Source organism: Thunnus thynnus, chromosome 8 (genome assembly GCF_963924715.1).
Source record: "Thunnus thynnus chromosome 8, fThuThy2.1, whole genome shotgun sequence".
NCBI classification, from domain to species: domain Eukaryota; kingdom Metazoa; phylum Chordata; class Actinopteri; order Scombriformes; family Scombridae; genus Thunnus; species Thunnus thynnus.
Genome location: NC_089524.1, coordinates 9,412,879 through 9,437,910, shown reverse-complemented (window position 1 = coordinate 9,437,910; position 25,032 = coordinate 9,412,879). Strand labels below are relative to the sequence as shown.

The 25,032-nt window shown below is 38.8% G+C and overlaps 2 protein-coding genes and 1 long non-coding RNA gene across 5 annotated transcripts; 2 read left to right on the top strand and 1 right to left on the bottom strand.

The window, feature by feature from the left end:
• The first annotated feature begins 432 nt into the window (after window positions 1-432).
• On the top strand, window positions 433-2,742 carry cfap144 (cilia and flagella associated protein 144). Its single transcript, XM_067596383.1, has 4 exons — window positions 433-653; window positions 1,100-1,159; window positions 1,826-1,929; window positions 2,610-2,742. The coding sequence occupies exons 1-4, from the start codon at window positions 533-535 to the stop codon at window positions 2,703-2,705; spliced, it is 381 nt and encodes a 126-aa protein (XP_067452484.1). The 5' UTR covers window positions 433-532; the 3' UTR covers window positions 2,706-2,742.
• On the bottom strand, window positions 2,734-8,087 carry ebna1bp2 (EBNA1 binding protein 2). 3 transcript variants are annotated; one of them, XM_067596382.1, is made up of 10 exons: window positions 8,011-8,087; window positions 7,839-7,920; window positions 6,838-6,921; window positions 6,577-6,749; window positions 6,335-6,458; window positions 5,999-6,088; window positions 5,768-5,843; window positions 5,430-5,520; window positions 5,150-5,321; window positions 2,734-3,524 (listed from the first exon to the last, which is right to left on the bottom strand). In XM_067596382.1, the coding sequence occupies exons 2-10, from the start codon at window positions 7,911-7,913 to the stop codon at window positions 3,477-3,479; spliced, it is 933 nt and encodes a 310-aa protein (XP_067452483.1). In that variant the 5' UTR covers window positions 7,914-7,920; window positions 8,011-8,087; the 3' UTR covers window positions 2,734-3,476. The 3 variants fall into 3 exon arrangements, with proteins under 3 accessions (XP_067452483.1, XP_067452482.1, XP_067452481.1); XM_067596381.1 differs by having other exon boundaries at window positions 8,005-8,073; XM_067596380.1 differs by having other exon boundaries at window positions 7,839-8,045.
• Window positions 8,088-17,868: 9,781 nt separating this feature from the next.
• On the top strand, window positions 17,869-20,880 carry LOC137188426 (uncharacterized). Its single transcript, XR_010929402.1, has 3 exons — window positions 17,869-18,151; window positions 19,636-19,842; window positions 19,995-20,880. It is a non-coding gene; the product is annotated as an uncharacterized lncRNA (long non-coding RNA).
• Window positions 20,881-25,032: the final 4,152 nt, after the last annotated feature.

The window sequence follows — 25,032 nt, the reverse complement described above, 5'->3', positions numbered from 1 at the left end:
TGGGGGGCTCTGGGACAAAATCTTACCAAATGAGGGCCTGTAGTTTAATTTGTGTCAGTTTAGAGGTCCTTAACGTGAAAACGTTTGAGAACCACTGGTATATTTATATGAGGCCATAAATAAGAATAACATTTATTTGAGAACAGAAATTTGTCTTCAAAGGGGAGCCACAGAACCTGTACTGCGACTTCGTTATTTCTGTGGCGTTAACACAAATTAGAATTATATATTACAATGTTTAATTAGAATTTTAGTTTTAAGTTAGTATCGGCTATGTTAGTTTTTACTTTATGATTTAATGTAGCTAACATGTCTGTATAATACAGTACCACGAGGAGCTGTTGTGCTCCTCCATCATGAAACAAAGCTGAGCGTGTTGCGCCATCGTGTGGTTGAGTTCCGTTACTGCAGCTGGCAGTGTTTACTGTTGCTAGGTAACGCGCATAGAAATCAAACATAAACTCCTGCATCTCGTCCAAAGCCTGTTAATTTTATCAGCTCTGTCAGTATCTGTGCTGTTTGGCTTTACACCATGGCAGGAAGGGATAAAATTGATTTGGTCCATCAAAACCAGATTCACGTGGAGACGATTCGGAAAGAGCAAAGATACCAGAAACTCCACACGGAGTTCAGCATCAATCCACACAGGAAACGTGAGTTCTTCACCTCTTATCTTTATTTATAACACAAAAGATGATTACTTGTTACTGTTACCTAGATATTAGCTAACTTTGAGGAGGTAAACAGCAATATGTGATTTCCAGAAACCATGTTCACATACTCTGAATGAGTCAAATCACTGTTTTCCATGGGACTATTACTTTGGTAGAAGCTGCTGACAGGCATGTCAATTAAAGGTACAATTTGTGATTCAAATGCAAACAAAAAAGAAGACATTTAGAGCTCTTTCCTGACAAAAAGTGAAAATTTGCTTATATGAAGATAGTTAGATAGCCTATAAAAATTAAACCATCTCTATGTGCTTTTGTGGCATTGTAGTACCTGTATATAGGTTGTATTACACTGTATTTAATCACTGACATATCTTCCTTCTCTGCTTTCCTCTTTTCCTCCACAATGTGTCTCCATTGTCTCTTAGTACATGTCCTGCCAGACAAACCGATGTCCAGGAAACCAACCGAAGTGATTGCAGAAAACTGTAAGTTTACTCTAGAAACTAAAAGGGATAAAGTGCATGGAACCTGCTTTTAATGCACAACACTGTCAACAACAAATTTATTAGCTTCCTTTTCTGCTTAAAATGTTTGTTTACATCATTGAATATTTTGTCAGTTCTTATCAGATGTGACAAACATGAAATAATTTTTTCCCCACAAGTTGGACAGTATATGTAGCCTGCTGTAAATATACCGTATTTTTTTATATTTATGTGGTAAAAAATACTGATTGGACACTAACCCTCTAAACATGACAACAAGTAACTGTCAACTGATTCACTTTAGCTACTTATTCTCATTCAGGGTCACTACATAACTGCAATCTGTCCCAGCATGCTGATAGCTTTCCACTCAGTAGTGAATAAAGAGAAAAAGGCAGTCGCATTTTTTGCATATCTAGTGTGGACTGTGGGAGGGAAAGCATGCTTGCACAATCAGAATTTGTGATGCTTCATATTTGCACTCCCTAAATCACAGTCCTCATGTATTCTAGTGATACAGGTTAAATATGACCTATGAGTGGTCCGTCTGTGTCAAATGCATGCTGGGTTAACCTTCCTGGGTCACGATTTCTGCCCTTTGTAATCCCGGAACAGAATGGAGTTGGAGAGAATGAATTTCTGATCATGTGCTTTCCTCTTTTCAAGTGGATTTCATCAATGCCTTCCACAAGGCTCGTGAGGAACCCACCAAGAAATATGCAATGCCAATGACTGAGAGTCAGGAGATTGGATGGGTGTCCACTCCACTGGTGAGGAAAACATTTCTTTATCATTTTGTTAGAATTAATAACCAAACTGCAGAGTATCAGGGTGAGCAGAGAGTGTGTACTTAAGTTGGAGGACCTGAATTCAGGCACACGTCCTTCGGTCTCTGAATTGCGGTAAAATTTTGACCCTGACCATATCTGATCTAAGAGTCTAGAAAATGTTGCTTTATGGACTGGGAGACAAATCAGTGAGAATATGAAAGATGTCAGAAAAGGTCATGTAAGAGCAACATATGAGAGTTTTTTTAGAGTCCCAGGGATTTTCACTGTCACCTCACAGAAAGAAGGTAGATTTGTTTTGTTTTAAAATCGTTGTTTGGTTAGGACTGTAAAAAAGAAAGAAAAAAAAAAATCCACATTACAGCTGGCCAGTCTATAACTGCGGATGATTTAATACAACTGAGTCTTAATCATCTTAAAATGATGTTCAGTTCTACATTCATGGTTACTTCTGTGTGTGAACAACAGATTATTGATTCTATTCTATTTATCTATTATTTTCAGAATTTTGAATATTGCAAAAGATTCTTATAATCAGCAGTCAAACCCATAAGGGAACAACACAAGCATGAGCAAGTCTTTTCTTGTCTGATATAACAGTACTTTAAATCCACCTTTATCTCCAGATCTTACTCATATCTGTCCATTATTATCCCCCCCAGATTCCATCCAGCCGCAACGACGAGAGGTTCAATTTCTACCGATTCACCACTGACGTCACCAAATACAAGGAATCTGCCCTGCGTGCATCGAGTTAGACCATGAAAGACATATTAGAGATCTCCATAAAGTGAACACCTCTTTTCAGATTTATTTGTTTATCATACAAACATAATAGTTGTCATCGCCAGAAGCTGCCCTTTTGTATTTCCATCTTTGCAGACCTAAGAAAAACACTTGCGGGGGGAAACATTTGCACAGGTCTACACAAAGCACACTTGGCCATCACGTACTAATCATATTAATGAATGGGAAAGGGCAAAACTGACAGCTGCTCAATATTATAAAATGTCATGTCACATGGGAGAGAATCAATCATGTCAAGGAGCTGAGTTAGAAAAAATAAAACTGAATACACCAAATTCCACTGAGCACACACTAAATTATATGGCAAGGAGGTTGGTGTGTATATATATATAGAGGCAAAATCACAGAAAGTAGCTTTAAACCACCTTATCAAAGAGGCATATACAAAAAACTGACAACTAATAAAGAAAAAAAGACAACTTCTTAACTATTAAATTCTCTCACTTTTTTAAGAACCTTGGGAAAACACAGTATGTTGGGTAGCTCTATGCAGTCCAGTCTGCGACCATGTCCATCAAACAGCTTCCTTAGCAATATGACAGGACGTCTCTCTCTCTCCGTTTCTGTGTGTGGCTTGAAGGGGGTAAAGATAGTCCTCCATAATCAATCCAGACACACTTTTATGGAAGGTATATTGTACCAAAAGTGAAGAAGAAGAGTCCATGTTCCTGTCTAGAAGCGAAGTCCGAAGTCCAGCCTGTTCACCAGCCTCCATCTGTTTTTTATGAGCGAGACTTCATCTTCTTGCGTACAGACTTGCCCGGACGTTTCTGAAAGCAAAAGTTAAAAAAAAATAATAATTAGCTTCTCTACAGTACAGAGCTGTTTTTTCTAAATTGTCGCCAAATTCTCACTATCCATTTGATGACATTGATCTTATTGTTTGTTTTTACAGTTTGATTGACAGACTAGGTTGTGATCACAGTTAAGTTTCAAATGTCCAGAGTTTCAGACCACTCAAACACAACAGCATTAACCTGGGGTCACTGCATTGGTTTGAAAGGTGACTCAGCAGCGTCCAGAGTATATGCTAGTATACCTAGCACACTCACTGTCTCTTACTCTCCGTCTATCCTTTTCTTTTTGTCTGTCATTGGTATTTGAGAGGAACCATCAGGACTCAGATGCGGAGAAACTTTTTCTATATCTGACTTTCTGAATGACTCTGTCATCTTTTTTGTGACTGCCTCTATTGAAGACAATCAGGTTTTCTCCTGTTGTCTCTGTTTGAACAGCCACAAGGAGATCAGAACTGTGCCACACACGAGCAACCCAGATCCTTTGTGCCTAAACAAATCCAAAACCCCCTGGCACACTTAATTTACATTTTTGAGATTACTCACTGTTCCACTTTGCCCGTTTAAAAAATAGACAGCGTCTATTTTTAGGGTGGATGCTGTGAGGTATTAAACTCTTGTGCAGCGCTATTTGTGGCCTGCAACGACTACAACTTGTGATTGAGGTTAATGTAATAGTTAATTATAAGTGGATGCAGTGTGTGTGTGGGTAGAAAGCAGGTGGTCCGACCCATCCACTGGTGCAACAAGGTGAATATTTAACCATATAAAATATTTCAAACCAAAAGGATAATGCAACAGAGTTAGTTAGATTAGTTACATTTTAAACAACTACTATTGACTTTGTGTTTGTCAGAGTTAACTTGCACATTTATGAACTTTGCTTTAGCCTGTCCAAAATGAAACTGAATCAATACAGTGTAGTAATTATGTCTAGTTTTAATGCATTTAAATATGTCTTAACAGATTAGTAACATAAGTTGTAAATAAAATTAGCATAGCCTTACTTCCATATTTCTGAACTACATCACCAAAGCAAACAGGTAAATAAAAACACACTTTAGATTTTAAATGTTCTGATTCCTCTGTGTATGTTAACGTTTCCTCGTTGCTTCATGCTCCCAAAAAAATGTATATAATAGTTCAACACTAAAATGCTCGGCCCCAAGAGTACTTCAAGGGTAACTGTGTTGTCTTCACTTACTGTATGTCATTACTACCCTTCCTCATCATTTCGGGCATCTAAATTGACAAACTTAGAATTGAAAAACTGTGTCACTAGAAGTTATAGTACTTCAGTGTGAGCTTAGTCTGCAGCTTGGTTTAGTAAAGTGTTTGGACTTTGTTATGGGCCCACAGTAGAGGCTAATTTGGCTAAAATAGACTTCATATTGTACAGTGCAAAGTAGTGCAACACATCCAGACTCTTGTAACAGAGACTTTCCACTTAGCCACCGACATGAAAAACACACAAACGCTCCTTCCTGCCAATGTTATTCAAGAGTTAGTGTTGACGTATCCTAACTATATCGGTTCCCTTGAGAAAGATTTCTGCATTTCTTAAATCAGTCAGCGGCGTTTCTGTGTGCGTGACTCACGTTTTGTTTCCCTCCTTTGCCTTTCTTTCCTCCTTTTCCGCCCTTTGCGTGAGCCACTTTGGCGCGGAAACTGGAAACATCGTTATGGCTCTCTTTGGTGTTCCACTTCTTTCCGCTCTTCTTGCCTCCAAAGCCGAACTTCTGGTCCTTATATTTTCTCTTTGCGTTGGGGCTGTCAAAATAGCAGTCATGTTTAGGGGTTTTGAGAAGATGCCACAACAACATAACAAAAAAAAAATCCAAATACCAAGCTTGATGTTTATTACAGCACACAGCTTACCCCTTTTTGTTTAATGTCTTCTTGGAGCCCTGAGCAGAGTCTTTACCCGTCTTTTGGTCTCCTTCCAGGAAATCCAGTTTGTCAGTCATTCCTAAGAAAAGGGAGGAAAAGAAATGTTAAACCTCGGCATGAATTTGAAAACAGTCACACATGAAGTTTTTGGGGAACAGCAGGGAAAGAGCTGTAAGGTATTCTGCATCAATAACCGTTGAGACTGCCACTTTTTTACCAGTGCGGAACAAATGGCAGTCACACAGTTTTCACCTCTGTTGGTGCAGTGAAAACAAATGACAAATGATTTTCAAAGTTGGAATGAACTCACACCCCTAAGGACCTACCTTTCTGGTATTTCTTTACAGCTGACATCATGGCCTTCTTCTCCTTCTGTCTCTTCTGGATCACTTCGATTTGGACCTGGCATGCAAAAAAGGTTTTTTGAGGACTTGTACCAGGGCGATCTAAGGGAGACACTGTTGTTTCCAACCTCCCGTCTTTGCTGCTACTTCCCAATGAACAAAGTACAGTAACACGGAATACAAAAAAAAGTCACTTAGAAAACGGGGACCGACCTTCTTGCCAAACTTCCTTTGCTCACGGAGTTTCTTTGCCTTCTCTGACTTCTCCAGTATCGCCTGCTTTGAAATCAGCTTTTGCCTGATCTGGACAGAGGAACAGAAATATGTTTTTATTTTTCAATATTTGATTCAAATGTGATGCTGAGAAGGTTTGAGAAGGATTTTTGGGTTCAGATTTGAAAAAGAAAAAAAACCCCAAACAGCTGTAGCTTTATCATTTGCAGTTAAAAACCTTCAGTTTTCTCTTCATAAAATTATATACATTTTGAGTGAACTACATATGTGTAATCATGTAAGAGACCAGACCCTTGTGATGAACAAACTGCTCACCTTCTGCATGTGCTGATCCGACTTGGCCATCTCAGCAAAGTAATCCTCAGGCCTCTTGGTGGATATGCCATGCTTATTTAGGAGGGGCAGCGCCTCAAGAACTGTAGCTTGAGCTTGACGATAGCTGTGAGTTGACAAACACATGTATCATGAAGGGGTTACAGGTCCATTCTGTGGAGGTGGATGTATTTTAGCAAAAAGCATTCTGTTGTTATCCTCAAAAGCATGATGTTCACACTCACAAGAACATCTCCCTCTGGAAATCATCTTCTGCATTGACTTCTCCATTGGCCACACTGGGGACTTTCCCTTCAGCTTTGGCGAGAACGTCTTCAGCCGGTGGGTTGGTCATGTCCAGCCTCTCCACCCAAGGGAGGTCTCTTCTGAAGTCAGCGAGGCACTGCTTCAGACCCTCCTGCATGACAACACACATGTGAAGCGTATTATTAGATGTCCATGTTAGCCGATTCACCTTTCAGGTTTGTTGATATCATCTCACTCACCACATTGTTGACAAACTTTTTGGGTTTATTCACCAGGACGTTCATCCCAGGTTTCAACAACCCTTTTGAGAAGGCTTCTTGGAGCTGAAGAAAACAATAACTGGTTAGATATACTCACTCATATCATGTAATGCAACCAAACACACATACTGCCACAACAAAGTGATATTTAATAAAATAAATATGTCGATTTCACTGTAATTTTAATTGAAGACACAATCTTGTCTTAAAACAATATTCAAGTACCCAAATGAACAGTGAAACAGGTTTTTTTTTTCTTACCATAATCATTGCTCCTGCTTATACTGACCATTAGATCTGTTCATAATGCACTTTCAATGTAAGTGATGGGGCCAAAATCCACAAGCCTCCTGTGCAAAAATGTATTTAAAAGTGTATGTGAAGCTGTCCAACTGAGTCAAATCAAGCAAATATCTTTCAACGTTACAGTGTTTTTAGTGCCAGAGTCCCTCTTTTTGTTACTATACTCCCACCGCACCTCCACAGGGAAACACAGAGGGAATTTGATGCTAAAAAGACTGTAAATGTGACAGATATTCACTTGATATGAATAAACCAGACTGCTGAATCCTCATATAAGCTTCAGATAAACTTTTAAATATATTTTTCCACAAAATGACTGTGGACATACTGTGGATTTTACACCCTATCACTTACATTGACAGCGCATTTTGAAGGGGATCTTTTAATTGCCAGTATGAACAGGGGGAATGATCACAGCGAGGAAAACATCTCTCAGTGTTCACATGCGCACTTGACTGTTGTTTTAAGACAGACGTGACTGTCTTAAACTACTGTAAGTGCAAATATGTCTCCGTCCTACTCTGTACACAACAAAGACGCAGTTAGTTTTACAGAAGTTAACTTGACAGCGATATTGTTCGACTCTTGTATAATTAAATGTCTTAATTCATTTGCTTCCACAGGCAGCGGGCTAGCTAACCAGTTAGCCAATGTTGACTTGATAAAAGTAAACTCACCTCATTGTCTGATAATTCACTGTTTTCCTCCTCTGACTCCTCGCTGAGCAGCTCGTCCTCCTCCACTGACTCCATCGTCTCACTATGGATAACCATAAAAAAATATGAGCAAATATGAGTTGCCTTAAAACGTAAGGAAAGCTGTGGTAGTTGTGCTGTTCCTCACATGTACCGAACGTTTCACGTGGGGAGGAAGTGCCCGTGTTGAATGTCTGACTAACACAGTGCGCCGGCGGAAAACAAACGTGTCCGATCAAAGGTTCCTACTAGTAAGAGCATCTATTGATAATGTCAAGTAGCCTACCGCAGTGTGTTTCCCAGTGTGCAAATAAATCACATGATAAACAATTGAGCGTTTATACTCAATATATTCGTTTTAATGCAACGTTAAGATCAAAAACAGAGATAATCATATTAATACGTTCCCTTTTAAATCTTCGATTTAAATAATTTGAGAAGGAATGCAGTCCCACCACATTTCTCTAATCAAATAAATACTTTTTGGAAACCTTGGGAATAAATGAATGTATTCATTTATGATAGTAATTTACAGCATGTAATACTGAGGGAAACCATCTGATGGTGCTGTTATGCACCTTAGCAGATTGTAAGTAGAGAAGTTACTCAAAACTTTGTCTGTTACAATAAGTGATGGATTGATATATGGATAGATAGATAGATAGATAGATAGACAGACAGACAGACAGACAGACAGACAGACAGACAGACAGATAGATAGATAGATAAATAGATAGATAAATAGATAGATAGATAGATAGATAGATAGATAGATAGATAGATAGATAGATAGATAGTTTGGTTCAATATTCAAGGAGCTGCCAATAACTTGCCAGTGTTGCCAAGACTGTTGTGTAGATCAAAGCCAAGCCTGGAATCAATTCTCTTCAAGAATCTGCTTTAAATCATTAAGAGTATGATTGTGTAAACGAAGCCTCATGACTTTCACTTGCCACCTCATCATGAAAGAAATTATTGACATCACTTTTCCATAGCTCTCTCCCTGAGCCCATTTCTGTCACTCTGACATGGCACAATTGAGACAGATGTCTGCAGTGTTGGCCCAGTGTCACAATAGATTTGGCAGGAGTGGCTAGTAACATGAGCTCCTTTGACTAACAGTCATCTTTGCATACATCTATCAGAGTTTGTCACATAACAGATACAGGATATGATGTTTACTTCTTTGCAGACTGGCCATCAATTATGTGTAATTTGTGTGTAGGCCTATGTGTGTTTGTGTCTACCCTCTTTCTCTTTTTCATAGACTCTACTTTTAATGTTTTTTACTTTTAACTTTTATGTCTGCAAACTTATTATCTCCTATTGTAATCTATTGTAACCTTGCACAGAAATCCCTGCACTTTACACACATTTCGATGACATTGAAGTAAAGGAATGTACGCAAAGGCCATCAGCCACAGTAAGAAGGTCATATTATTGTGTACAACCTGCAACATTGTCGCTATACATAGTAGCAAGAGACATGTAGGAATTACAATCTTTCACTTTTATGTTGCATAAAGACAGTTTGTATTCATCCTTTGTAGTCACACAGCAGTCATGAGTGGAGGGCTTGCAGTTAGAGCCAGGGTGTGCACGTGCTGAATGCTAATGGTGTGCTTTGGCCAGTGACCATGAGAGTAACTTTATCTTACTCAAAATGTCACTTGAAAAAGATTTATCTCAAGTGGTCAAGCAAGGATCTTAACCCTACTGACGGCTTATATTAAGAGCTGTCAACCATGATATTGTGCACATCCATAAGACATAGTGTTGGGGTTAGTACAGCCAATATGCACTGACATTTTTGCATAAGACATTTACTGTGAGACATATCATGTAATGCAAGACAAGGGCATGCACAGCAATGTGATAAAACTGACTCCCTGACTAAGAGGTCATTTATAGATTATTAGATTTTTAGAGTGGCAAAAGATAGTCATTTGAGGTATGAAGAATCATGTTTAGTTAGAGAAGACAGTAACCACTGTTAAATATGATTTGTAATAGTAGAGAACAGATATAAACACAGGGCAGAGCATCTGCAGGCTCTCCTTTCAACCAAAGACTACAATAATGGATAACAGTATTTAAAATGAAATGGTTTTAACCAAAAAGGAGGAAGTCAGCTTCAGTTAGCATCACACAATAATGTCCCATTTTGCTGTGTTCCTCTTGTTGTCGATGTTCATCTTGGCAGCTGAGCCACTGAGGCAAATTGTTGGGTTTTAAAATTCAGATAGAACATTCTCTCAAAATGCAGGCAATTTTGACAAAAATACAAGAGGTGTTTGCTATCTAGTCTGTAGGTATAAATCACACATCTGCATAATGTGTACATTTGTTTGTGGAGTGCTACAAATCCATGCTGATGTCTCCTACTGTGTTATATTATCACATGTAATACTGTCATGATTTCTTGTTATACAAAACAGGACAGACCATCTAGAGTTTCTCATCAAATAGATGCATGGATAATCAAATAACTGTCTGAGATGTTACATCCTGCAAAAATATGTTAGATTGTTATTGACTTTTTTCCTCTTACACCAAGCTCTGATGCTTTTGCATCTGCTTTATCGACACTTTGATTCATCCTCTCTTTGATGGCTGGTTTTCAGGTATTGTTCGGTGCAGATTGGTCAGAACCACATTGGCCAGAAAGGAGTGTGGAGCTGCTCTGTATCACTGCCTTCATTATGGCAGACCCATTTTGCCATATATTCCTAGTTGTATTGCAAAGCACATTTTTCATGTTATTCTCACATTTATTTGATTGGTTCCTTAGCAGATTGGCATTAAATAGTCTTAAAACCTGCATTTAACATTAAAATTAGTTGCTTGGAATGAGAAACATTAATAGTCATTGATTATAACATGAATTAAACTATTTATGATAGAAGTTTATGCTAGTAAAGTTGTTTTCTAGTTTTTCTAGTCATGATATGTAGGGAAAAGTTTGCTAAATACACACACAGAAAATTATCTTTTCACTTCTTTTCAGGATTATTCCGAAGACATTTAGTTTTATGCACATTTTATTCATGCTGGAGCAAAACAGGCTGCAGTAGTCACTCTAACACTAATACCAGATAGACACCAGATAGACAGAGGACTGGGGACTTCTGTGATGATGACCACTGTTTATTTGAGATATCATCAGTCTCTTTCACTGGCTTATCCCCCTAGTCCTCAAAGCAGAAAATGACTGATCCCCACGAGAGTGACTTTCTCTCTATTCTGATGGAAATCAATGTTTACGATCACCACCCTTAAATCCTCCATTCTCTGTGTGGTAAGATTCCCACTTTGTGACATCTTCAAAAGGAAAAATACCATCATTTCCATTTCTGTCATTATAATCGCTTGAGCCAGACAGAAATACAGTCCATTGAATTCACATTGCGCTGTCACTCTTCATCTCAGAATGACAGGCCGCTTCCTGACAACAGATTGAAAATAAGTTGGATTCACTCTGTCAAGCTCCTCTCTTAAAGTTATTCCTGGCTGCTGCAGCTTGGGACAAAAAAAGAACACAGTCATGAATGTCTGGGTCTAAGTTGGATGAGTGGTTTACCTCCTATGCCATCCAATCAGTTTGAAGAGACATGGTGATTTGGCAAGTAAACAATAGATTACTGGGAATACAATTTTAGGTTATTTTCTAGTCCTGATTTGTTCTGTCTTGAGTAGCTGCTCATTCCCTTTCCCTCCATCAAATGATCCGTGACATGACTGCTGAGGATTAGGCCCAGAGTATATGTATGTGCTGTGTGCCGGGACATTCTCTGCCACAAACAGAGCTATAACTCCCTCCACAGCCCGGGTTGAGTATCAAAGCTCAATCCAGGCTGTGTATCAAGTACCCAGGCTGAGTATCAAAGCTCAAAGGAGGCAAAAAACTGGCTTAATTTGTTATTGCACACTGAGATTTTTGGGTTTTACAAAGTATATACAATATTTTAGCTCAAGAGCAGGTAGAATTGGTGAATTTAGGAATGGCCTTCCTGGTCTTTCCTGAGTGTTTCTGATAGTACCTCAGTTCCTTGTCTAGTTCTGGTGTGGTGAAAGGCATCCAATCATTGATATGTTGCTACGACCATATTGCAGATTTATTTGATTAATGTGCATGATATTTACTTCACTGTAGATTTTTTAGGAAACTTCTCTCTGATTTTGTGTGTTTGACCAAAACAAGCAGTCCATAAATGAAATATGTAGTCTGTAGAGACCTTGCAAAAATGTATATGATGACGATATTTGTGAAATCTTGGATAGGTGTTTGACAATGAGATGATAGTAAGCTTTACTCAAAATGCTATTGTGACATCCCCCCCTATCCCCTCATTAAACCATTAGACAAGTTGGTGAGGAGTCAAGAAATACAAAGTGTATTTGTGCAAATATACTAACTCCTAACACCTTGTGATCCCTATTGTGGCCAATAAGCCAAACATAATGCACTCTGGCCAGGTGACAAGGTGCTTCAGAGTTCAGTCTATAGACCCTCAGGTGCAAGATTGCCTTAACGACACTGAGTGTCAAGGTGAGAGCAAGTGGTTCCTCTGTGGGTGCACAACTCAATGTCCTCCCCTCTTAAGACCGGGAATTAAACACACCTCAAAGTTCAGTCATCATACCAATCAAATGTTATGTCCCAGCATGCTTCACAACCTCCTTGGCCCAGCCTCTGCCTGTTACCCAGAGAGCAGCTGTGCAGCCAAAATGCTAAATGACAATAAGTGATCAGGATGGAAAAGAGACAAGACAATATTCTATAATGAGGACCAAATCACAAGCAATTGTGAAAAAGCAAGCAAGCACTGAAAAAGCCGCTGTTTTAATCTAAAACACTCAAAAAAAACAACACTCAGTCTCAGTACAGGGACACATTAAGAACATACTGTGAGGGATGGTGCAGTGGAGAAATGGCAGTAGTCAATAGATGGATTTCATATAATTCTTATAACTGGGGGGCGGGAGTAATTTTTGCAATGACTACAGCCAAATCTCAAGAGACATCATTTTCTAATCAGGGGTTCTCCAAATGGTCTCCTTTTTGGCATTGTGTACACATTCCCTGGCTGTAAAATCAGTTCGCTCTTCATAGAAAATCTATTATTGGGTTGTATTCAATGGGAAATTCCCTGGCTCTAGCAACCAGTACCAGCTGCAGATTTGTAAACAGTATTTTTTTTGTGTGAATTTTCCTCTACACCACCATCCCTCTCCTCTCCCCTGGAATCTTTAAGCCAAAGCACTTAACAGTACCATTGGTGAAAACAACTCTAGTCTTTATGGCGCATCTGCATTTGAAAAGAGTTGCAGGGGAAGTTCAACATATGTAAAAGAAATCAGACGTTGTTTTGTGACCTTCTTACTCACATTTCATTACCAAACTGCATTGGTCTGATATGTTTGACGTGTGGGGCCTGTGTGAGGCTCTCGGAGCCTTTTTATTGTATGCTAATGGTGTACTCTTCTTCTAAGCTGGGTCCGATAACAGCTCCTTTAAATCAATAATGGAAATGCAAGCTGACCACTGCCAGTGAGTTGCATACAACATGTACACACAAGAAGAACCACTTTTCCTTGATAAGAAAACTAAAAGGACCTGTGGTTTATCAAGATAAGAATTCTTAAGGTGCAGTAGCAGCCCCTAGAGGCTGCAGTGTGTATTACACCCCACAATATCAAACAAACATCCTGATGATTTTGCTACTGCTGATGATGAGTATGCTCTCATAAGGACTTACCTGGAGCTGATACATGTATCACATGTACACAAACAGGTGGGAAAATTGTGTTTTAGCATCAGTTTTTACAAAGTAGACCAGTCTGTCCAGGTAACTTTTTTGATTCCTTCATCTAATCTAATATTATTATTCTGAAGTAATGTTAACATCATTCAAAACATCTTTTATTCTGTGGTCATGTGTCCGCCATCTACCTCCTCTAATGCTTTACAGGAGCTGTAATATAACTATACAGAGAGAGAGATAATAGGCTTCATAAGGCTGCTTGGTTTGCTTTCATGGGAGTGTTTGACGTTCCAGCCAGTCAGTGTGTTATTCCCATATATGGCCAGGTGTTCTATCACCCAACTGAGGCATTTTATGCATCAGCACTTCTCTGTGACTTTTTTTATTTGCTTTCCTCCCATTCTCTGTTTTTCCCTTGTCTAAATGAAGTGAAAATTGCATACTTGCATTGAGGTGTGTCCTGGTGGATCACTGGACTAGGACATTGTACAAAATAACACCCTCTCTCTCTGTCTCAATAGCACTGTCTGTTTCTTTTCCTCACTGTCAATGTGTGCTTCTCTGCTTTTTTCTTTTTTCACAACTAAACAGGTTTTGGTAAAGGGGCTACAAGCCAAGTTGAATTATCTAACTAAGAGCTTTAGATGATTGGAGATTGGCTCATTGGTCAGTTATACTGAAAATGTACCATTCAATAACCTTTAAGCATATAACATATTAAGATACTGTAGATAAAAATTAGTTTTGTATTGGAATTGTTAACAAATTCAACAATGTTCTTATGTATTTTTGTATAAAAGTCTTGTGGATAGTCAGCATATAAAACTGCTTTGACATTCACTAAAAATATAAGATGCAAAAGACATTAAAATCTTAAAGTTGTTGGAGGCTTCACTGGAGACAATATATCTGAAACTAACAACTTGAACATTATATGAACAAACAGACATGTTGATTCCAACACAGCAACATTGGAACTTTATCTCCTTTCTAATAAAATGTTCTATAACGAGTTGGAAACTTCAGATATACTGGTATGTGGAATCTTTTTGGTATATTTTGTCCAAGCAACTATTACAATTTACCTGAAATATATAAATTCTTGACCTTGAAAACAGCAGTTGATAAAAACAATCTTGCCTCAGAATTCATTTAGTCTTTCAATCATATCACATGATCTTCAGCTGCAGATGTAGATTTTCAGATTTCCATTTTTTCTAAGCATTTTTAAGGACATCTTATCTATGTTGGCTTGAGGAAATAATTTTAAAGCATGTTTGAACACACAAGGAATTAGACTCTGCTTTCCAGTGAATAAAGTTGTAGTTTCTCACAAATATCTCAGTATCAGTTACCCCGACATTATGAAATTCTCCTTTTAAACGCCTTGATCTACACACCTTATAATAAAAACACCTAAGGTCACATTTTATCAAAACTACTATCACTCAACACGGACTCAATATCACGAAACATTGCTCTGTGCTAAAATATAAGTATGGAGCAATCAGACTGTGATACAGAGATTATTTTGTTATCAATGCCCCACAGATAACAACCATCTGACAAAACTTGATGTATTCTTTTAAGATGAATGTATTACAGGTGGGTAAAGAAGCACAGACTGAGGTGGCTGCTGCACTACAACAATAGAGGTCATCCCTGTTAGGAGCTTCTGGTATTTGATGCAAAGAGGTCTCTTTGTGTACTCTAATCAAACGTTTAGATGCACATTTGCACCTTCCTCCTCTCCTCACTTCGTTCCTCTCTTTCCTCTCTCCTGGCTTCCTCTACCTCTCCCTCTTCCCTCCATCTCTGCGTCCTTCCTCTATCCTGACACTGATTAGAAGTGAAGAGACAAATTAATTGGGGAGGGGGGGGGGGGGGGGCGGGCACCAGGTTGCCAGCTTTCCCTGACAGAGGACATCCACAGAATTTTTAAGGGAAATGCGACGTCAACTTCCAACAGTGCTAAAGGGACAGGGTGTGTGTGTGTGTGTGTGCGCGAGTGAAAGTATGGGTAGGAGCAGCTCGGGGCCCATGCATAATCACCTTATTATATCCCTGTGAATGGAATAGTGAATTGATCTGATTAGAGTTTGGAGGAGAAGAGAAGGCAAGGGGAGAGGCCTGGCATGTAGAGCAGTTCCCTCTGAAAGAGGATGAAAGTGGAGTGGAGGAAGGGAGGGAGAGCAGGACCAGGCAGAGAGAAGAAGAAGAAGAGGAAGGAAGGAAAGAAGGAAGGAAGGAAGAAAGGAAGGAGGGAAGGAAGAATAAGCTGAGCATAAGTATGGGAGAATGAGAGAGGAGAGGAAGAAGAGGAAAAGAAATAGGGACAATAAGCAAAGGAGGAAGGAGACAAGAGGGAAGAAGAGGAAATTTATTTGCTTTGCTCTCTGTCTGATTGCCTTTTTTGTCATTTTATCAATTGGTCAGTAATATCAGTTTCAATCTTTTCATCAGTTTTTCTTATTGTCAGCAACCACCAGCTAAGTGTTGAAGCCAAGGAGAGGGTGGTTGACTTAACCACAAAAAAAGACCTTAAGGTCGATTTAGTAGCTGTTGATCATATCACACAATCTTGCTCAGAAGATGGAGTTGCCCACTTGAATAGTAAGTTGAGAATCAAAGTTGAGGAAGCGTTTGTGTGAATTGAGGAATGGATTGTGTGGTCCAATTAAGAGCTTCAGAACAGCTACTAAATGTACCTTGAGTTTAGACAGTTGCATCAACTGCTGTTTGAAAGGGCAAGAATAAACTTTGAAATACAATCAGAAAGTGAAGTATGATGCAGCTCTTCTGATTGCTGTTGGACACTAAAACAGATTCAGACTTTATGTGAGAGACATTTCTCCCGGAATACAAAGTCAAAAAACTTTTTTTCCAATAAGAAGACAGGTTTTCCATACATAACTTTCCCTGTTCTGTTTAAGTCCTTGGTAGGCAATCGAGACCATTTGTGTTTCACTGACAGCCTATTAGGTGACATATTTGCCTGTTTTGAAAAGTCTTGTGGGCTATATCACTAAGCTGTGGTTGTTGCAGTTTGCTCACCAAACTTGAGCTCCATCCGAGATGCGCCATGTTGCCCAAAATTGGATTTTCAACATAGCAGAGAGCATAAATCAAAATTTGAGGCATCAGTTAGTCAGCACCTTGCCTCACTATGTTTCCTCCATGAATGCATTTACCCTTAATTCCTTATACAGCAGCATTCCTTAACTTTAACAATTTTCCTAATTTCTCCCCCTTGACATATGTGGTTCTTTTGGAAACACTGGGATCTCCACTTGAATTTAGAATAAGGCTCTGTGTTTGGATGCACAGCTGGAGTTTGAACTAACTAGCCCACAACTCAGTCAGTGAGGTTAAAGAGATCAAGAGAGTACTTTTCCACAGCAGTTCATGGGTACATTAACTCACACAGACACCTGAACATAGAAAAACAGAGGTGGGAAGAATATGATCTCACTCCGTCTTAATTTGGCTCCCTGGAGCTGTTCAACTCTAGACAATGGTGTGCCTGTAAAATTAAACTTACTGACAATAAGGAACTACTGCGGAATTGCAACTATTTCACAGCGATAATTCAGATAGTTGCATTACCACATGGATACTCTTTACATCAATACAAGCATCTAGCCTATCCTATTTTCCCTCTGAAAACTCTGGATTCACCACAGATACGTGTGTGCGCACACACAAACCCACACACACACATCACCCAGTCAGCGATTCTCTGGGAGGCACGGCAGTACATCATAATTAGAGCCAATCAAAAAGAAGCGTTCAGCCTGTTACTTCTTGCCAGCCAGCCAGTTAGTCCATCTGGCCATACTTAAGCCTCCTGTGCTCCGCTAACTCTCTCACAACAGCCTAATAGCTCGTTTTCATTTATGGAGAATAACTTGAATGCATGTCCTGGCAGCAAATTTTGACACACACATAGGTACCTGACACTCCACATGAACACTAATCAGAAGGTGCGTGTGCTTTTCTTTGCATTTTTCCTCCTTCTATGTTTTGCATACTCTTCATCCTCAGTCATTTGGTGTTTCTACCATCAGTAGCCTGGTTTCTACCATCAATACTGCATATGCATGGGATGTTTACTGCAGATCAGAATGAAATATATATCTGATATTGTATGTGGAGCACTAACTGACAGTGTGACTTATGGGAGCTACCGATGACATTTTCTTCTCACTCGTACCTCTCATCTGTCCCTCCATTTGTCCCCTCCTCACCTTTTTCTCTTTCTTTGTTTTCATCGTCTCTGTGCCTCTCTTTGTCTCTGCCTGTCATCCTCTCCTAGCCCACTCTTCTCCTTCCCATCTCTCCTCCCTTCAGTGTGTTCCTCCCTCTAAATAATTGCCTTCCTCACTGACTCATTGTTCACTCATTTATCTCCCCTTTCCTTGTCTCTCTGATTACCGCTCTGCAAATCAGGTTTCTCCATCCCTTCGTGTCATACCTGCAGCCTCCTGCACCTTCTCTATTCTGTTGTTGTGTGGCTCCTGGACTTTGCAGGTACAACATTTTGGATTATGTCGATTTAGCTGTTTGTATGCTATATTCATTTTTTTTTTTGTGATTATACCATATATCCAGAAGAGATGTATTGTTATATCGTATTTTTTTTGTAAAATAAAGACATTTACTGTGCATATAGTATAATGAATGGCATAGCAATAAAACTATCTGCCCATCCTCACAATAATAGAGTACAAAGATCCAAATAACCTTATTCTTTAGACATACAGGCAGTTGATATCTTGTACTATTTTCATCTTAGCTTTTGACTCACTAGGCTTACTTCCTAATTATTTTCTGCATAGAGTGTATCTAGCTAAAACATGATTGGGTGTTTTCTGTGTATAATTAAACTAAATGCGTATCACCTACTGTACATGCTTGTAAAATGTGAGCAGCTTACTCACAAAAAATATATATTACCAACTAAATCAGTAGCTAACATTATTTTGGTGGCATTTTATCAAAATCACAGAAGGTCTAGTTTGTGAAAAGTAACATAACATTTATTTTACTGCATGTTTGCAACACAATGAACTCACACAGGTGTTCTCACTTATGTGATTAAACCTCTTCAGGACTGTCTGGTCGCTACTTCTTCTTCTTCTTCTACTTCTTCTTTGCCGCCCTGTTAGTTTTGGTGCACCTGGGGCAGGATGGGAAATTTTACACTTTGATTACCTTAATTACTTAATTCTTACTAATTCTTTAAGTTTGAAGAACTCACATATTCCTGGCATTTCTATCTTCAACTCGAGTAGAGGACTATTTAGGCAGAATAACTGAGAAACCTTAAATGATGTTTCTGCTTTTCAGCCACTTATACATGTGGTAATTTAGCTCCATATTTATGCAGTGGCATTTAGGGCTGCCTGTATACTAATGTACCAATGTATGAAAAAATTGGCACAGTATTTAAACTGGAAATGAGCTCTCCAGTGTCCCATTGTTGTTTGACTTGACCAATAATGGAGGGTTTGCCTCTATTTTGTCTGTTGACAGACACACAAAGTTTAACAATGTTATGTGAGTCCCTTTGGAAGTTATCCCTTTTGGTATGAATCAATAGTCACTCCCACACACTTATGGCAAAGTTAGAAAAGTGAATATTTTTTCTACACTGTTCCATGACCAACCTTTGGAATTAGTTTAGTCCATATTATTTATAAGACAGTGAATACGATGAGAGGTTGTGATGTTTTTTTTTTTTGCTAAAAAAGCAGACAAAATGGTGTTAAATAACACACAAGTTCTATCCAATTCTGTTGGCAAACTTGCATTTATTTTTCATATACTATGCCAGGCAGAAAAGGAGTAATCCACAGTACTTAGTGTACTTTTTATGTGTTTCAAAGGAGGACCTCAGCTGCTTCACACAATGTGTATTTGATCCCCTGTAGGGTTCAGCAGCCAAGAGATGTTGCAGAAAGTGTAAATGAACATTACTCTACTTGGAGAAAATCCATATCTGTAATTATCAGTTCCAGGTGAATGCCAGACAGCAATACCAGCTGTGGTGCTAATGAAGATCTCTTACCATGGATACCATGAGTGCTGCTCACATCACACACTCTCAGCCTTTTTATGTGAAAGACTCTGAAAAACACCTTCACTTCAGACAAGTGACCCTGACTTCAAAATACTGGAACTCCATATGAAGATAGAGAGAACCATCTGATAAAAATCAGGTTATTTTCAGCCTAGACATCTGGTGTGAACACTTTTTTTTAACAGTGACTGTTCTTATTTTAACCTAAAATGACTAGAACTTTTGTTCCTTAGTCACTGGCCACATTTCTCAGCCTGAAACATATTGACATGAGCTCTGTCCATGCTGCAGGTCAGAGGCATGAAGAAGGACACTGAGGATCAAAACATGGAGACTGACAAGATGAAGCTGAGCAGCAAAATATCAGACAGTCTCTGGAGAGGAGCACCAGACTCAGCAAAAAAAGATTTACTGAGACAGATGAGACCTTTTATGTGACATAAAGTTTCCGAACTCTTTAGAATTTCCTGGACGCCGGCATGGTCTATGATGCCTCTAAAGTGCTGTAACACTGTAATATGTGTCAGTGTACTGCAATATGTGTCCAATGAGGTTGAGAAGTGCTTTATTTCCCTTTTTTCTTGAGAAAGAATAGTAATCAAAGGTATGGTAATCCTGGTTTCATTTTCTAACTCTTTTCTATCTGTTAGATGAAGTTGCCTGGGATGCAAGCCATCGTTTCTTGAATAGATATGACTGGAAAGAAGTATCTCATCTCATCTCTTTGGATCATCTCATCATAAATCACATTTGCACAAGCCTTCCTAAATTCTCCATAAAGTTTTCTCCTTGTTTGTGCTCAATGAGCCACAGTCACATACATCACAGTGGGCAAGGTGACTGAGCTACAGTCTGGGTCATGAATGATCACACTGAATCATCTCACAAACATAAAGACATGCACACAAAGGTGGGGGAAAAAATGCCCTTTTTGGGGGGTGCACCTTCTCTGTCATGGATTTATTGTAAACTAATTTGTATTCCTAACTTCCTCTTTATTTGTTCAGCTTTGCATGCCAAAACTTGCCTAAAGGTAAGGGGCCAAATACTATATGTTCCAAAACGGTATATGTGGTGTGCATAGTGAAAGGATATCTGACTTGACAGGAAAAAAATGAGAAAAAAGAGAGAAAGACAAAAAAAAAACAACAACAAAAAAACACTGAAAAGGTTAAAATTGATTCTGGCATCAAGAAGTCCATTTAATCAAGCTCTTTAAGCAATGCAATGGTGTTGTGCAGACTCCTTGCTCGATACAGCTCATTAATATTGTCCCAAAACTTTACCCATTCATCACAGGCTTTGTAGAAGTCAGATCCCTTGTAACAAAGCTCTCTACTGTCTGTTTCAGCAGTGTGTGTGACAGTCTGGCATTTGCCCTCCCAGGAAAGAGCACGTCCATGTTTCATCACCACCATGCTACAGTCCAGCAGACGGACAGAAATTTACATCACGTCCCACAGTCCATGTGTGTCTGTGGTTTCCTTTGTAAGCCAAGGAGGGGAGAAAGGAGGCGGGGGTGTCATTGATAAGTTGTTTTTTTTATGTAAAATGTCACAGATTCTGACTATGAAAAGATTAGCTACAGTGAGGCTCTGTATCTGAAAACTAATTGGACGAAAAAATACATTTGACTTTCTGTTTTGAATATGAAGAAGAAGCGTGTGTGTGTGTGTGTGTGTGTGTGTGTGTGTGTGTGTGTGTGTGTGTATGTGTTTATGAGTATGTGACTGTGTTTGTACATTTATCGCCCATTCATGAATAAAGATTTGCTTGGAGTGCAGCAGCTGCTGCTCACATGCTCTGTTGTCAGATTGGTTTGTGGCTCTCTCTAATTATAATCCATTTGAACAGTAGTGCTCACATTTCAATTTCATTTGATCATAGCATCATTGTACCTGCCGAGAGCTGTGTTGGTAAAACAGAAGTGATGTTAATTCTCTTTCATGCCATATCAAAGCATTATATCTGTAGAAAAAAGGACCAAAAACACAGCTGAACTACACAAAAGAATATAGTTATCCAGCTTAAATGAACATTTTGTACAGTTAATGGAGGAATTTTCTAGCATTATCTTGATTTGATATATGTTTCCTCATCTTAATTTCTAAAATAACTAAAATACCACAGACAGGATAAAAAGCACAAATCATACAGATGGTTATGTGCATGCACTTTACTATTTGTGATATCAAAAATGAGTTTATCATTGTTGATTCCTACGTACAGGTGAGGTATGATATGATGAGTCATTGTAAAAGAAAATGGAGCTAGAGTTTCTCAAGGCTGTCTCAGAGTACAACAACAAGGAACTGAAGAAAACACCCAAGAGAGTTACATCAAAGAGATTAAAAAAAACACAGTTCCTACCTTTTGCGAGTCAGTCTTGGTAGACATCAAGATTTTTATCAAGTTGACTTGTAAGTGAAACAAGGCTGTAATCTCCAATGTTACTTAAAGGAACAGTTAAAAATTAAGGGACGTACGTGTTTTCACTTTCTTGCTAACTCCTAAAACCACAACTTGTCATTTTTACATTTCAGCTTGTGTACGGGTTAAACAAACAGAATGCTATGTGTGAATTACTGAGCTTTAGAGGTGGTAGACAGACTTTTTGTCAGTAAACCTTTGGCCAGGGCTAGACTAGCTGTTTCCCCACTGCTACATAAACAAACAATGGTGGTTGGATTTGGTCTCTCTTCCCCATTCTTCATTCAAAATAAAAACTTCTCAGATACATCCAAACATGTTCGAGCCTGAATCAGATCAGAAATGTGGAAGTGGACAATGTGAACAACCCATGGAACAAACTTAGCAGCAATCTTAACAACAAAGGCTATGGAACGGACGTCCGTGTGTGAGTATACACAAACAATCGGATTTGCTAACGGAGCATTCAGAGGTGACTGAAACCTGTACTTTTTACTTTCAGGGAGCATTTTTACATATGTTCACCTCAAGTTTGGAACTTTGACCATGTTGTATTAAAGAATATAAATTACTGAAAATCACAAAAAGCATATGTCCCTTTTAAAAGTCTCTGGTTGAACATAATGTATGTTCATCTTGAAAGAATTCTTCACTCCCACTACTGAGAAAGGTTTAGATTCTTGGTAAACATCTGCTAGATCATTCGATCAAGGAAAAACAAACTGTTATTGATTAAAAGAGCTCATTTTGTGGCTGTTAGTTGCAAGAAAGGTTTCTGCTTCCCCCCATCATTGCTGATGGTTTGTATCGTCCTGCCAACTTGGGATATCTTTAATTTAAATGGAAATGAGACACTGGTCCTTATAGATTGAGGATCAGGTGCCTGGTCAGTGCTAGATCAGCCTCTCCTCTGTGTGTGCATGTGTGTTTAGGTGTGTGTGTGTGTGTGTGTGTGTGTGTGTGTGAGCGTTCTTGTACTTCTGTCTTTGTGAGTTTTAGAACTTGAGAGGGGACAGTCTTGGAAAGTGAGGACATTTTGGCCAGTCTTTTTGAGGGTTGAGGATTAGTTTTAGAGTTAAGCATTTAGGTTATTGTGTATTTCAGTGAATATATGGTGTCTCAGAGCAAGATCAGAGGACATGTCATCCTTTACATTAAAAAGGTAGGTTTGAAATCAATAAAATGATCAAGGAAAAGACTGCAGAAAAACATTAAATTTCAACCTAACATCAGGTAGATGCATTTTGAGTGTTTTATTTAAAAACAAGGGATGGAGGTAAAGGGAGAGTATATTTATCTGGATGAGATAAATATGCAAGATGAGTTGAGTTGAGATTTTATGTATGTGTGTTTGTGACTGTATGCCTATTTGAGACAAACAGCAGATGCAGAAAATGTAAACCATTGTATTTTAGGATTAAGATTAATGTTTAAGGTTAGTGCTGGGGTGAGGCATGTAGTGGTTATGGTTGATGTTAGTTTCCAGGGAATGAATGTAAGGAAATGCAATGTTCTCTTAAGTGATGAAAATTATTTTTTGTGTGTTTGTGCGTCAGAGTCATGCACCTTTTCACTTGCCAAAAATTTCAAAGTGTGTGCAGGTGTGTGGGTGTGAATCTGGGCCTCTGTGCATTCATGTGTGTGAAATGAAGAGTTATTGAAGTGACTGTATTTATTCCTGCGTGCATCACTAACCGCTTCCATATATCAGTGGTTATGTCCCAGGTCACCCTCTCCTCTCCTCTCCTCTCCTCTCCTCTCCTCTCCTCTCCTCTCCTCTCCTCTCCTCTCCCCTCCCCTCCCCTCCTCTGCTTTCATTCCTCCTCTACTATCTTATCTCCTAAACAGTTAGAAGAAGATGAACCAAATTACCCTCTGACACAAGACATTAGCCCAATTGTCTTAAAGCTTAAGATGCACATCTACAACTGTGATTCACATATTCTTAAAATAAAGGACTACTTTATTGTGTTGTAGGATGAGAATACATCGTCCCCCTGTATTTCACAAAATATCATCATCACTATTAACAAATTGTCGTACATCTGTTCGCGAGAACACTCCCCTTTTCTCCCAGTTGGACCTAGGAGGTATAATAAACACAGATGGAGTTTTCTTGCCAGAGGGATCACCTGGAGAAAAACATGGTGGCTCTGAAGAGGAACATGATGAAAAACAAGTCATTGAGACTAACGGAACTGTGTAGGTGACAGTGAAAAGCCCTTTTTGATATAGCTATACATAAGTCACATATTTCAATGCATTTTAATCTGAACATTTTACTGCTGTACATGAACTTTTATGGGATGTGAATGATAACTTCTCATGTTGTTCCAAAGTGATCAAAACCAGTCGTTGTGTGAGATGCTTTTTGAAGGAAACATGACTTTTTTCGCTATTTCATTTAAATCTGAATAAAATTTACCGCTGTGAAAATACATCAGTAACATTTTGCTTCCCAGTGATGTTTTAGCTCCCCTCTTTGGGTCCATTTTAAGGTAGCCACTTTAAATTTGGTCATTGCTGATATTTGTCCAGTAGGGGGTCATGTAATGCAACTGGAATGAACAGATTTTTTTTTAAAAAAATCCTAAAAAGCAAACCAAGTAAATTAGTGATGTAACCAAACGACAGGTTGTCTTTGTTTTTTTTTCACCAACCCCCCCACTACAGCCCTCTTTATCTCTCTGAGAGAGTGTGCTGGCGGGATTGACAGAGGAAAAATAGAAGTGCATCATCCAGCTCCAGGGACACAGCATGAATTCTCTGAATGTTCACAGTTTTTAAACAGATCTTCTGTATACAATTGTACATTTAACTTTTGTTTAACATGACTTAAAACATTAGCTGTATTTGAAAAGGGATTTCACCTGACACTTCTTAACATGCTCCATCAACC

What these genes read in the sequence shown, in the direction of transcription:
- cfap144 (XM_067596383.1), top strand. Translation starts at nt 533, where the DNA reads ATGGCAGGAAGGGATAAAATTGATTTGGTCCATCAAAACCAGATTCAC. An exon ending in CGAAGTGATTGCAGAAAACT is followed by an intron (nt 1,160 to 1,825) that starts GTAAGTTTACTC and finishes CCTCTTTTCAAG; the next exon opens with TGGATTTCATCAATGCCTTC. An exon ending in GATGGGTGTCCACTCCACTG is followed by an intron (nt 1,930 to 2,609) that starts GTGAGGAAAACA and finishes TATCCCCCCCAG; the next exon opens with ATTCCATCCAGCCGCAACGA.
- ebna1bp2 (XM_067596380.1), bottom strand. Translation starts at nt 7,934, where the DNA reads ATGGTTATCCATAGTGAGACGATGGAGTCAGTGGAGGAGGACGAGCTG. An exon ending in AAAAGTTTGTCAACAATGTG is followed by an intron (nt 6,750 to 6,837) that starts GTGAGTGAGATG and finishes GTTGTCATGCAG; the next exon opens with GAGGGTCTGAAGCAGTGCCT. An exon ending in CGGATCAGCACATGCAGAAG is followed by an intron (nt 6,089 to 6,334) that starts GTGAGCAGTTTG and finishes TCCTCTGTCCAG; the next exon opens with ATCAGGCAAAAGCTGATTTC.